The sequence below is a fragment of the Triticum aestivum genome, chromosome 6D (genome assembly GCF_018294505.1).
Source record: "Triticum aestivum cultivar Chinese Spring chromosome 6D, IWGSC CS RefSeq v2.1, whole genome shotgun sequence".
Lineage (NCBI taxonomy): Eukaryota > Viridiplantae > Streptophyta > Magnoliopsida > Poales > Poaceae > Triticum > Triticum aestivum.
In genome coordinates this window covers 471,675,375-471,689,014 of record NC_057811.1, presented here as the reverse complement: position 1 = coordinate 471,689,014, position 13,640 = coordinate 471,675,375, and the positions used below count along the sequence as shown (strand labels likewise).

General features: G+C 42.7%; 1 protein-coding gene and 1 long non-coding RNA gene across 2 annotated transcripts; one reads left to right on the top strand and one right to left on the bottom strand.

The window, feature by feature from the left end:
* Positions 1-4,714: 4,714 nt before the first annotated feature.
* LOC123142858 (uncharacterized) lies at positions 4,715-5,829 on the bottom strand. The gene is made up of 3 exons (XR_006470600.1): positions 5,783-5,829; positions 4,926-5,004; positions 4,715-4,810 (listed from the first exon to the last, which is right to left on the bottom strand). It is a non-coding gene; the product is annotated as an uncharacterized lncRNA (long non-coding RNA).
* Positions 5,830-8,690: 2,861 nt separating this feature from the next.
* LOC123146000 (glutamate dehydrogenase 1, mitochondrial) lies at positions 8,691-11,542 on the top strand. The gene is made up of 4 exons (XM_044565559.1): positions 8,691-9,164; positions 10,245-10,495; positions 10,652-10,726; positions 10,824-11,542. Exons 1-4 carry the CDS (start codon positions 9,162-9,164, stop codon positions 10,846-10,848), a joined length of 354 nt encoding a protein of 117 aa, XP_044421494.1. The 5' UTR covers positions 8,691-9,161; the 3' UTR covers positions 10,849-11,542.
* Positions 11,543-13,640: the final 2,098 nt, after the last annotated feature.

Sequence of the window (13,640 nt, the reverse complement as noted above, 5' to 3'; positions counted from 1 at the left end):
ATCTTTCAAAGTAGATTTCTTTTTATAGATTGGCACAAAAAGTGAGAGTAAGAGTAAATATCATTGCTTCCCTTGAATTATTTCTCAGGTCTATCTATTTTTCTTCACCAAGGAAAATAATTACTCTCTCCTTCCATGTTTACAAGAGCACAAATTTTGTGTCAAACTTTCGCCATGAGTTTGAACCCCCCCCCCCCCCCAATGTAGAACGACCATTATTTTGGCAAAAGTTTAAGAGGTTCAAAAGATAGGTGCTTTGATGAATCTCTACTATTAAGGTGAGGTGGTCGTATGTTCATTGGTAAAGCCTCCCCTCGCTCACATCATGCATTAATCCAATCAAATCAAACTAAATATTTTGCAGTGCCCCTCTTGGTGGGTGTAAGGTTTGCTTTAACTCAAGCAAATCAAATCGGTCGTTCTAGCTATATGTCGGACACGGGCAATAAAAGAAAATCAAAGCAAATCTTTTGCATTAAGTCAATCAAATCAAATCAAATATTTTGCATTAACTCGGTCAAATCAGATCAAATCACTTCATGCATTAGAATATGGTGGGTATAAGGTATATGTCGGATACGATTGGTGTTTAATCACTAGAATATGTATGCCTCCGTTGTAATGCACGGGAAATCAGCTATATGTAATAGTAGTAAAAGTTAGAGACGTCGGTTTTGGTGCATGCTTTCCAGAACATTATATTAATTTTCTCAATGTTGTAGTAACATGAATTGTGTCAAGTAAAATAAGTCTTGTCTTCCTTTGTTATTGCACGAAAACATGAAACTGCTAATATTAAAGTATTATGTTGTGCACACGCAGGTGTTGGAGATAAAGCCCAACATGGAAAAGAAGTTGGAGAGTCCGTAGCACAGCAAAAGGATGGAACTAAAACGACCACTCAACTCAAATGGATACCTTTCCTAGAGAGCAAGTTTTTATATGCTCTTCAAATACTTGGAGCAAGTAACTACCCATCTTAGGCCCAAGCACTTTCACTTCGGGATTAGCCTTCTGGATTTAAAATCGATAATATGAAATTATATCTGTTAATTCATTTCAGATGCATCGCCCAGCAAGATAAAGATAATCATGAACATGGACACTGTTACGACGAAACAAATTTCTGCGCATCTACAGGTGTGTTCCCAATATACATTTATTTGTACTTTGGAGCATGTATGGAGTCATTTCAAATGAGCTAAGTCAAACATGTAATTTGACTGAAATAAGCCAAAGTGTCTTGTATTTGAAAAATTAATATAAAATGCTTTTGTTTGTAACTTAACAAAATAGATGAAGAGTGAAACAAAAAAAAAGAATTGAACAACAAAACAAAAGGCCGATATTATATAGTGTTTTCTGGTACCAAATTTATGAAGCTAAAGTTGTCATCTTTGAATGATTGTCTACTAACAATTGTGTATTTAATATTTTCAAGAAACATCGAAAACGCATGGAAAGGGAACAAAACATGGCAAAGTTAATGGATAGCTACGGGAATTGTGCCTCAAGTTCTAAATCCGTGAAGACTCGCCATACAATCCCTTACACGCCCGGCTATCATTCAGAAGACGTAGTCCAAAGAACAATGGTGGGCTAACAATGGAAAATTATTTATATATTATATTACTTAGAGAATAAAGTTAAAACTTCAGTGATATATTAGTCTTTCTAATTCATCTCAGATGCCAAGCTTGTTTGGAGACACTCAAGGCGTTGATGTATCTGCAGCAATGCGAAGAGCCTTACAACTTGGGGTTGTTTTTGACGAGTTCCAGTATTCCAATGGTCCTTCTAGTGACGAACCATGCGAAGTTATAGGACATATAACAGGAGAAGATGGCATCGTTGATGAAGCTAATGGCTCAAATTCATCTAGTCAGGATCAAGTTGCTGCTCAAACATACAATTCAAGAGCTGCACATGCGATCACATTCAGGAACAATTATCATCATGACCAAGTCTCCAACATAAGTAAGGTTCCGGTTGAGGGCCTTGTAGACTATCCAGATTCCGAGGATTCTGATTAGGTGGAGGTACCTTAAATCAACTAGATATTGAGTATAGACTTAAACTCTCACTAGACTTTATGGTGAGTTGAAGATTAACATGTAGGGTCGGGCAGATAATATTCAGGCCCTGTGGCAAACTCTGAAATGGGGCCTAATCAAAGTGCCATAATTTTCTTTGAAAGATTTACCAAGACGGTCCATAAAGATTGAATCATGAGTGAGTTCTGGAAACTAAGAAATCAGATAGCTTACTCTCCGATTTATACTAGATATACTAGTTCACTATTCTTGTAAATTATTCATGCATGAGAACGACAACGTACCAGTTTGGACGAAAAAGACGATTAGGCGTCCCTCATGGACATCCAGGTCGCCGACGAACCCAGCTCCACCCGTAGAGTCAGTTGCGCGCTACCGCTTGGCTGCTTCGAGGTTCGAGCGCGCCACCTCGATCTCTCTATATATGGGAAAGTACCAACCAGGTCTCCGTTCGCGTGTCGCCGCCCTCGGCTACCAGCAACGGGCAACGACGGCGAGCTCATGTTCCAATAGCTCACGATGTTGCCCGGCTACCAAACCGGCGGCGGCACGTTCAACGGCCTTCTCCCCCGCTGCTCACTCGGTCTGACATGGAGATGCCCCATCACTCGTCGAGTTGTCCAGGCAGGCCTTCTTCCAGATTCTAGGGCCCTTGCCTTTTATTTTTAGATAATCCAGGGCCCTTGCCTGATCGTGGTCGTGCCCAACGGGAGTACATCGAGGGTGCGGCGCACATAGAGAAGCATGAGGCTTACTGTACTGCGGTTCAAATTGTTTCGGAAACAGTGAACATATTTTGAAAACATGAAATTCTTTCAAGTTTGGAAAGCGCGAACACTTATGTGAAATTTCCAACATTTTTTTGAAAAACCGAACAATTTTTTAAATTTCCAAGCTTTCTTTCTGAACTTTTTTTTGAAGAAACGCAAACATTTTTTGAGATCAGGAACAATTTTTTAAAATGCCAACATTTTTTCACTCTATGAACAAATTTTGAAAAAAAGGAATTTTTTTGAGATTCTGAAGAATTTCTTAAAACACAAACATTTTTTAAATTTGAGAAAAAAATTTAAGAACATGAAATTTTATGAAATTCTGAACAATATTTGAAATTTTAAAATAATTTTGGACAAAAACATGAAACAGAAAAAAGAAACAGAAGAAAACCTGTAAAAGAACCAAAAGGAAGAAAAAACCCTACATGAACTGGACCGGAACCTTCTAGAAGGCTCCTAAACTTGTAGCGCTAATTGAGTCTGCCCATGAGTGTGCTGCATGTGCGTAACAACGGCAATCTGCCACAAATAAGCAATGAATAGGAATTGACATGCGCAAAAAAAAAAAAGACACGCGCAACCGCGTGGGCTTGCCAGGCGGCAGTAATGGGCTTGTAGCATGTGGGCTGAATTGACACCTCGGAAATTTAGGGCCCCTAAAATTTGAAGGCCTTGTGCCATTGCACAAGTCGCACGCCCCTAGGCCCAGGCCTAATAACATGGAATAGTAGCTAAAACAATAGAAATACTTGCCATGGGGTTGATTGTATATTTATACAACTAGATGACTCGTTGCGACCATGACGAAAAAACCCAAATGCATCCGAGAAACGAGGCTAACTATATGAAGCTGTAACTAATACATTGTTGGTCAGGTAGCAGGACATGGTTGAATCGTGGGTCAACGGGCCGAGTTTCGGCCTTTGGCGCCAACGAAATAACAGCTCCTGGTGTGATCTGGACGCTCTGTGGCTTTATGGCTGCACTCCTGGCCTACTGATACACCACAACATTCTAGGGAACACTAATGGTGCACGAAAAAACCAACTGAAAAGGGAGGAACTGGTGCGTGGGGCGGCGCTATCGGCAAGGGCAAGAACCCTGCTAACAAGAGTGGCGTCGTCACTAACACCACCAAGGGGAACTGGATCATATCCTTGGTGTCGAACCTGCAGCTGGAGGGCCTTGCCACTCTTGGTTATATCCCAAGACGGGCACAAGTATCGTGGCGTCTACCAGTCAAGAATGAGCTCGTGGCGGCGCCTCGCCGAGTGCATGGGTTTTCTGTTTGATTATATCGCACAATAATCCTAGGTGTCCATGTGCGCTAATGCACTTTTTTTCCTGTCTATAACTAGTAAGCATGCACGTGCAACGCACGTCTAACACAAACATACATTATATCAAACATCCAGAAAATTTGAAATATTATTCTTCGTGAATTAGTATGCCTTTTTTTAAAAGATGAATCAGTATGCCTCTTTAATCCAAATATCAGACCATCTTTCATATAAGTTGCATCAATTATATCTCCTCTTGCAAAAATACACACTTTTTCAATATATAGTTCCCCAAACACATTAATCTCTCGCAAGTGAATTCTGGTGAAGTTCGTGTGCCAGTAGGCGTCTGTGGAGGTGAACGCCGAGCTGGTGGGGCGTAGGGCGGCGGAAGGGGGTCAATTCATGCCGGCGAGCCTGTGCAGAGCCAGCATGACCTGCTGCGGATCGCCGCCGCCGAGGGGATCACCGTCGTCCACGCCACGGTGCCCGCCACCGCCGTCGTCGAAGCGACCATTTCTTATTTCTGAATCCAGTTTCATGGCTTTGTACACTGGACAGACATTTATTCAGACCACATTCATGATCTCATCCATATAATGTACAACTTATAAAAACTTACACAAGCAAGCTATCATCAACCTCAACATTACCCAGTTCATTTAACATTATGCTTCTTGCCATCATCAGAGTACTTGTTCTGTGTGACACGATAGCAGTACCATCAGATGAAATAGTTACCGTCAGTAAACAAATACATGAACTAATGGCCATGGTCATACATAAAGTACATGGTTAGAGAACTGAAGTTGTACCTTGCTGCATTTTGAAGTGTAGTTTGGATCACTTTCACAGGGTCGATGATACCATCCTTGACCATATGAACATACTCCTCTACAGTATCCGAAATGCAAGAGTTAACTACCGAACCTCTAAAGATTACTACTCTGCTGGAGGATTATTAAACATGACATTTTTGCTGCAATTCAAAATGAACAACTAAAACACAGTTAAAAAGCACAGACCTATTGCTGCTAAAGGACAATCTGAACATGTAGAACAGAGCATACACAATAGGAAATGACTACAAATCACCCTCCTGCAATGTAACAACAGTGTGTACACATCTATTCCTCCCAAATCACAGTACCTTAATTTCAGAAACTAATGGCCAGTCAAAAAAGACATACAAATTATCAGAAAGTCGTCAGCAGTCTGGCAATCAGATAGAAAGGAGAAATGAATTGGTCATGCAACAGACCCTCACTGGAGAAAAGAATATACAACACACTGGGATATGATTATGCTAAAAAGAGAACATACCTGAGAGGAAGAGCTATCAATTACCATGCAAAAGCTGCTCTTATAGTTATTGGCAATGAAAGGGCTCTAGGTCAAAAATTGATGTGTGATCTCGACTTTGTTTAAATGAAAGGTGTTGGCTTATTAAATTTATAGGACTAAAAAGACAACATGCACAAATTATCACTTGAGTTTGCACGGGATCGCTAACCAGATAAGGATGAGCAAATCAAGTAATCCCCCATTATACATAATAACTTACTAAAAAGGTCCACTCCCTAGCCCATTGAGCATATTCAGTAGAAAGTAACGGAAGCACCAATAAGAGTAATAAAAAAAGTAAGATTGTGATCAGAAGATTGTAGCTTACCAAGATTTTTTTCTCCTGCCTACACTGAACTTCTTAACATCATGGCTGCAGAAGAGACAAAAGAGAAGTATACACTTGATTAGATTTAAAACTGATTTCCAATAGTCCTCCTGCATCGTAGGTACCATGTTCCCTTGAAGGTAATATCAACAAAATAAATGTCTTGCTCTAAAGTCTCGATTAACATAATAAACATATATGTATGGAATATAGAGTAATTCAAAAAGGAGAAGTGATCCAATTGAAAGGGATTGTGTGAGGAATGAAACAACTCCATTAACATTTCAGACCCGGATGAACCTATCTATAACAACAGTCAAATAAATAGATGAGCGGGCATACCCGAATTCCACTGCGGAAAGAGTGGGTGATTACTTTTCACGCTTATTCGCCAATAGGTATTTTATCAGATGGATCAAATGAACTCCATTGTATTAATCAGTAGTCAGTGCGGTGGCAGGTTAGTTCTTGGTGTTTCAGGCCAAAAGATGAGCTCCAAGAGTTTCCGAAATAAGTCTAGCACTATAGCTAGCATAGGATTACACCACCCATCATTCTTGGCATGATTTGTGGTACAGGATGGCGCCGCACCACTCGTGCAATTGACGTGTGGTTAAAGTGTGATCAGCAGCTGCATCCACCTCAAAAGAAAAACAATAATTGGTAGAGACCTAGAGGAAACTGAGTGAGAAATAGCTCAGATTAAGCATTCATAATTTGGTTCTGCAGTAAAATCTTGGTCAGAACATAAATTACCTAAGACTCTGCTGTACGGAAGCTCTAACTCCATCAACGAATTTGGATCTTTTCTCTGTCCTGCAGATAACATATTTAGTATTTCAAGCATGATCTAGGAAAGAGTTATTTTAAAGCCTAATTGATCATGGAAGAAGCAAGAAGAGCTTACCTTTGATCCATAATTGCAGACCCAGCGATTTTCTTTGCTATAACAGCCCTTGTGAAGTGATCTTGCCTCATGAGTGTCTCCTACCTCCGTTGAAATATAGTTGTGCCAGACCAGACCTCAAAAATTAACCCAAACACAGATTCAAATGACTGCTAGAGCAGCTAGCTAAGCATGACAAATTTCTATAAACTTGCACAAATATCTACCTAATTAGTTTGAAAACGAAACCAACTGCTGGTATCCTTGAAAGATAAAAAAAAAGATCAAGCGAAATGTAACTGATCCATAGATCACTGACCCATGTACAGTTTCAGAGTTTCTCGTTCCTTTGTGGTGCACACTTTTGAGTATAGCAGAGCAGAGCTCATCTTCTCACCATGACTGAATTGATCACCACGCATCAGGATGATATCCTGATAGTCCACGCCATCAAGCTGACGCCGGATCACTGCTTGAGCCCACTCATCATGCTGCCACTAGGAACTTGGGCGACGTCTGCGTGGGACATCACCGTCTTCTTGGCCCACGACTGGTTCTTGGGGGACACCCTGTTCGCCGCCGACACATCCACGCGACGGCGGCGTGCCGACCTCGGCTCCTTCCGCGCCCACTCGATCCGCTTTTCCTTGGTGCGGCAGGCCCGGAGGGAGCGGCGTCAGCTCCGTGGTGGCCTTCCAGGTCCTCGCGGCGTGCTTTGGGGTCTTGAGCGGATCGGCGACCGCAACGATGGCGTCTGTTGCGCGGGCAGCAGCGGAGGCGGGGAGGGCGTTCGTGGGGAGAGGGGAGCACGACGGTGGGGAGGGAGGCGGGGCGCTGTTGGGGGTAGGGGATGATGCGTTTAGCGGCTTGATGTGCGGAGGTTTGTTTGCCTGGGGTGGATCGCGCATCGCGGGGGGCAGGACGTGCGTAGAGTCTGCCTGGCAGAACATTTAATCTGGAGCGTTAATTTGTGCAGCTGATCTTTGATGTAATATGGATTGTCAGATATGAGTTAGTTTGATTGATCTAACGTCTCTGGTACTCCTGTGTACAATTTGTTGTGTGGTTTTAGGGGTACTCAAGTTTGCTCTTTTAATAGTAGTAGAGATGTAATATGGATTGTCAGATATGAGTTAGTTTGATTGATCTAACGTCTCTGATACTCCTGTGTATAATTTGTTGTGTGGTTTTAGGGGTACTCAAGTTTGCTCTTTTAATAGTAGTAGAGAAGTGACACACGAGGCAAACTAGGGTTAGGCAAACCTTTTCTCGATATAGTCTGGTGAGCTAGTGACGCATGTTTAATCTTGGTATGTAGACTGACAATGGTGGGTTATAAATCACAAGACGGCAGTTGAGATTATTTTTTTGAGAAATATTTGAGATAGATTGTTCATGGATAATATTGGACTTTGATATTTGTCTAGTAGCCTCTATAGGACCATTGCCATCTGGCCATGCATGGCTCGCCATTGTAACTTGTGAACTTTGAGTCAGTTAAGCTAGTGCCTTACAACAAGAAGCCCACCATCACCTCCCGCAAGATTCATACCTACGTCTAGCTCATTCTTCCCCGCAAGCTCGCCAAGCACGATATCCGAAAGCACCAAGTCTGTCACCAAGTTCACTTCATCCTAGGTTGCCTTGTGGTTGTTCGATATATATGATCATACTCTTGTAGTTAGCACCGTTTGTAAGGATTGTGGAAAGGAAGTAGATTTGTGGCACGAAGGGGCAAGGCGTGCAAATTTTACGCCACATGTGGCACAAAGGGGCGAGGCGTTCAAATACAAAGCTTATATTTTTAATTACAACTGTTACAGTGATTGGCGAATTTAGGAGCCGTCCATTCACTACGATCAAACGGTGGAGAAATAGGAGTTACGAGAGTAAAATTACATGAAATTACAAATAACTGTGGGACCATTACAAGATTATGGTGGGGCTAATCATTTTTCAAAAGGGTAGATTCGTCCAATTTAGTGTGCAGCGCTGGGAGAAAAGGAAAAAGAAACCTAGCCACGCACGGTTCTTCCCCCTCTGTCGATCCCCTCTCCGCGCCTCCTCCTCTGCCGTGTTGCTGCGCCGCCGCACGCTTCTTCCCCCCTCTCCGCGCCTCCTCCTCTGCCGGTCGCTGCGCCGCCGGCTCAGCCGCTTGTCCTGCGCCTTCTCCTCCCCGCTCCTCGCTGAGTCATCGACCAGATCGGCGTCCATGTTCAGCAGCGGCGGGGGCATCTTCGGCGGAGGAGGCGGGTGGTCGTGGCGGCGGCACCTTCAGCGGCGTCGCCGGACTCCCGTCGCTGACCTCGGCCTCACCCAGAAGAGGTCTTGTCCACCCATGCCGCCAAGGAGGGGGAGCAGCCGTGCCCGGACGAGGTCGTCCCCAACTCCTGCATCTAGTCGTCGACCTTACCAACACTGCAGTCGCCGCTGCTGGTCGAGGTCGCCCAGGTTGACACCGGCCCCGCCGGCCTGCAGGTCATCCTGCCCGACATGGTACGTACGGTCTCTTGTTGATTGGGCAGTTCAATTCGGTGGTTCCAAGCGAGGAAGTGGTTGGATGTGCGATGGTCTAGCGGCGTAGATACGCGATAGATTTGTGCTTTGTCGATTGATGCACATGGGGAGCTATCCAGTTACCCTGGAGAGGAATCAAATTTCTTGTAGAATGATATTTGCAGTGTTATTGTTCGTCACGTACAAAGCGCAGGAATCATATTAATAAGTTATACATTGTTTGTGCCATAATTTGCCATCTTGGATAAGGAATGATAGAAGACAGAAGGACCAAAATCATCTACACTTGCTCACTACTAAGTGGAAATTTGCTACTGCAACCCTTCTGGTTTAGGAAAGTGACAGTTTTCAGCAATTGTTTAGCCATAGGGAAGAACATACAACATATCCCTTTATTCTGCCCATTCGTGTCTGATGGAGCAGTTGTAGGACGTTGTTTTTTCTCTTTGATGTTCTTTTCCAGGTGAAATCCATGGCTGCTTCCGAAAACGTAAAATTTGTAAGCAGACGTTTTATTTGCCAAAAGATGGTTGTTGTCCTGCCACTAGACTGACCATCCAGCTTTTAATTTTAGTGTAATATCAAGGTATTGCAATTGAACTCTTCTTAAGGTAATTCTCTGTTTTATCTGAACTCACTAAGATTATTTGCTTTTTCTTTGGTCTTTTGCGCATTTAAAATGCCAGAGAAAATTTTGTCAATCTCTTTAATTTTCACGCAAAGCTAAGATGTTTCCCATTTATAATTTAGAGACAAGCATCTTGTCAAAGCTTAGGCTTACAATGGAGACACCATCAGTGGCAATTGCAAAGTTCTGTGCTTGATATGTCAGTATCTTTCTAATCTCCCACTTCACGCGCTGAAATTAAAGAGGAAAGGAGCACACAATGAGCACCCACAAGTAATATATTCTGCCAAATATATACAAGCATGCCTACACAATGCTAGTAATAATCGTTGTGTACAATGGCGCCATACATTGTGGAGCAAGGCCAGAACTATGTTTCTTCATCTACATTTTGCACAGATGAGCAATTATCATCTTCTTGCCTTTTTCAGGTATTTGGCAATATTGGTTCTTGGGCTGCCCAATTGATCACTGAAGCTGGTGGCAAGGTGGTCTCCATCAGAGATGTCACAGGGGCTGTCAAGAACTCCAATGGCATTGACATAGCCAAGCTGATGAAGCACTCGGCAGAGAACCGCGGGATCAAGGGCTTTGACGGAGGCGACGCCGTCGACCCGACCTTGCTGCTCACGGAAGAGTGCGACGTGCTCATCCCGGCAGCTCTGGGAGGAGTCATAAACAAGTAATCTTCTATTTCCTCGTCCCATCTCACTTCATCCAATCTTTATCAGATTACTGCTCAGAAGCTCAGTTAAAGTATCCTCCTAGCTGTTATTTTTTGTGTATCTGAATACATTTTTGTTAATAAAAAGTCCGTTCGATTTTCTTCTTCTACTAGGGACAATGTTGATGCCATCAAAGCAAAGTACATCATCGAGGCTGTTAACCACCCAACAGACCCCGAGGCCACGAGGCAAGAACACCAACATTTTGCCACAAAACTAAGCTGCATTTGTTGACACATTCACACATTGACTGACAGCAGAGAAATGTTCATGTTCGTGGTGCAGATTCGGGCAAAGAAGGGCGTGCTGATCCTACCGGACATCATGGCCAACTCCGGCGGAGTGATGGTGAGCTGCTTTGAGTGGGTGCAGAACATACAGGGGTTCATGTGGGACGAGGAGAAGGTGAATCGGGAGCTCAAGACATACATGACCCGCGCCTCAAACATAGTTCTGAATATTTAGGCAATGTATGGCACAGTAGAAAATGGAAAGTAGTTATGTAAAGTATATCTTCGAAAACCAGAATTGGCTCAATTTGGAAGAATGCCTACTTCATATGAATTTCTTGCCCGCTTTGCACGCGTTGCTACATGTGTATTATCATGCCTTAGCCATAATCATTGTCAACAAATATGGAACAGAAGAAGTATGTCTCCTATTTTAGTCCTCTCTGTCATGTTCGCGTGCACAACCTATTTTGCCAATGAGCAAGTTTAGCATCTGTTTGTTCTTCCATGATCTTATGCTGGTTGCCTGGTTCTCATTGTCGTCCTAGCTGTCTAGTTAGTAAGCAGAACTCTGTTAGAGTAAAGCTAGCTGGGAAATCTGTTTCAGTATTGTTACCCAACAGACTTAGGCCTAGATATATTAGTTGTAAATTCATTAGCTCCATGTATCGCATTAGTTTCGATGCAAAACACAAGCTGCAATGTGCCAACTCTTGTCGACATGTCTATATCAGTATAAAAATGGTACATGGTGTTCCTGATGCTATTCCTTCTTATTTTCTGCAGGAGAGGCTGGCATTTGACAATATGGTTCTGTGTGTGCATTGACTGCTGGTGCTGCAGCCTGAAATTTTTCTTGTGGAGTGGACTGAAGTAATCCATCAAACTAGCTGCATTATTGATTCTGTTCTTTTTGCTGGCGAGGTAATAATCTCCCACTCAACTCGTGATGTGAGAAATAGTAGTGTAACCATGATATTTACATAATTGCTCATGTGTTCTATATGCTATGATTTTTCTTCCTTAATTACCCTGCCTCAGCCATAATCATCATCCACTTAAACCAGAACGGTATACTTACGCAGTGTATGGCGCCGTTAGAATGGGGAGCATGCGTTTGTAAGTAGTCACTTATGGTAGTGTTTTAGATGTAAGGTTACTCCGATGCAGAAAGGTATGGATCAGATGGTGCAAATGATAGAAGTGGATCTTGCAACTCATTAGTTGGGTTTTTTCTAAAAAGAACCAATGAAAAGTCAAGCATTTGGATGGACATAAGCATACAAATAATATGCAAAAACATTAGAACATAAGTGTAGTCTTTAATTCAAAGAACATGCCATGAAGATCAATCATTTGGATCTGCCCTTGAAGTGCCTCTCCGTGTAGCCCATTCATGGCTGTACGAATGGGCTGGACACGGCGTTTGATGGTTTGCGCTTGCGTCTTTTTGACTCCACTTGTTTAGCGATAGTCTCTGTGTCAAATTGTTGTTTCACTGGATTACTAGGAGGGGCATTCTTCCTCGGGCGTCCACGTTTACGCTTTGGGGCACCGGATGTGTCTGGTTTGTTTGTAACATCAGGGTTGCTGACAATCGTGACGTCGTCGTCTGCACCTTTTCGTTCCTCTGGAATGCTGGCTTCGTACTCGTCCTTCTGTAGAGGAAATAGTGTTCATGAAAGGTAGGAACTACATGACATGAAATGCTAGTTGTGTAGAACTTACCTCTATAGGATTCTTGTATGATTTTTTCCGAAGCTTGTTGCAATCCGAACACAGCAGGCTTGAACATATTTTCCAGCTGAAAATATGTATTTCTGCCTGAATTAGATAGTGACGCATAGGTTAGGATAGCGGTGAAGCATAGATAGTGCATGATTACAAATGTAATTTAGTGTTCGGCAGACCTGTGTGAAATCCTCAGTAATTTTGTCTCCGTCCCATGTCAACATGTATTTGAGTGTGTACGCCCCACAGGAATAACTGTGATGTAAAGTTGAAGTTAAGTATTGTAATGTAGGTGAGGAATCATGTAGCTGCCTATACGTACCCATCCGTCTGTTGTGGTATGTTAGTATAGCAAGTGGTTTTCCACTGGGTAATATTGATGGGTTTAGGCAGTGTTACCAAGCCATCCTCGACCGCTTCGTTGATACACGCCTGAATGGACTCCACCTGGTGTATGAGGAGTGATTCAAGGGATTGCGTCAGTGCATTTCAAAAAGTGTCACATGAGGTAAGAGGAAGCAAGAGAGCAAGCATACCAGTGCAGTTTCCTTGGCAATGTCACGATATGCTTGGATGGAGTTTAGGACCTGGGTCTCTTCTTTGTCTAAATTAAACACGAGTAATAACCAGTGCATGCTGTGCACATTCATTGGGACACGTACCTGGCAGAAAATTAAAGCGGACTCAATTTAGGGAAAATCAAGATATACAATTAAACAAGTCAGGAAATATGCATACCATTTTGCGTCCTACAAATTTCGTTGCTACATTAGCAACATGTGGGCTTTTGCATCCCATTGGAATACCCCCAAATTCGCCTAGCAATCTTCTGCTTTCTACGGTGGAAATGAATGATGTAGCATCAGTTGCAACATTGCTAATGTGTGCATATGCATTAATAACCTGCAAAATTTGTAGTCATGTAATATGGCACAATTTAGAATACTTGATGTAGATTGCAGTATACGGGCCTTACGTCATCGACGAAGAATAGTTTGCTAACATTTGGCTTGAGTTGATGAACTGTTAGCACAATGTCTTCGATGTGAACTACCTCAACAAGGTCGTGACTCCCTCGGATGAAAAATGCAACCTCATAGTCTTCATCTGTCAATATGTAATCATTGTTGAATACAGGCTT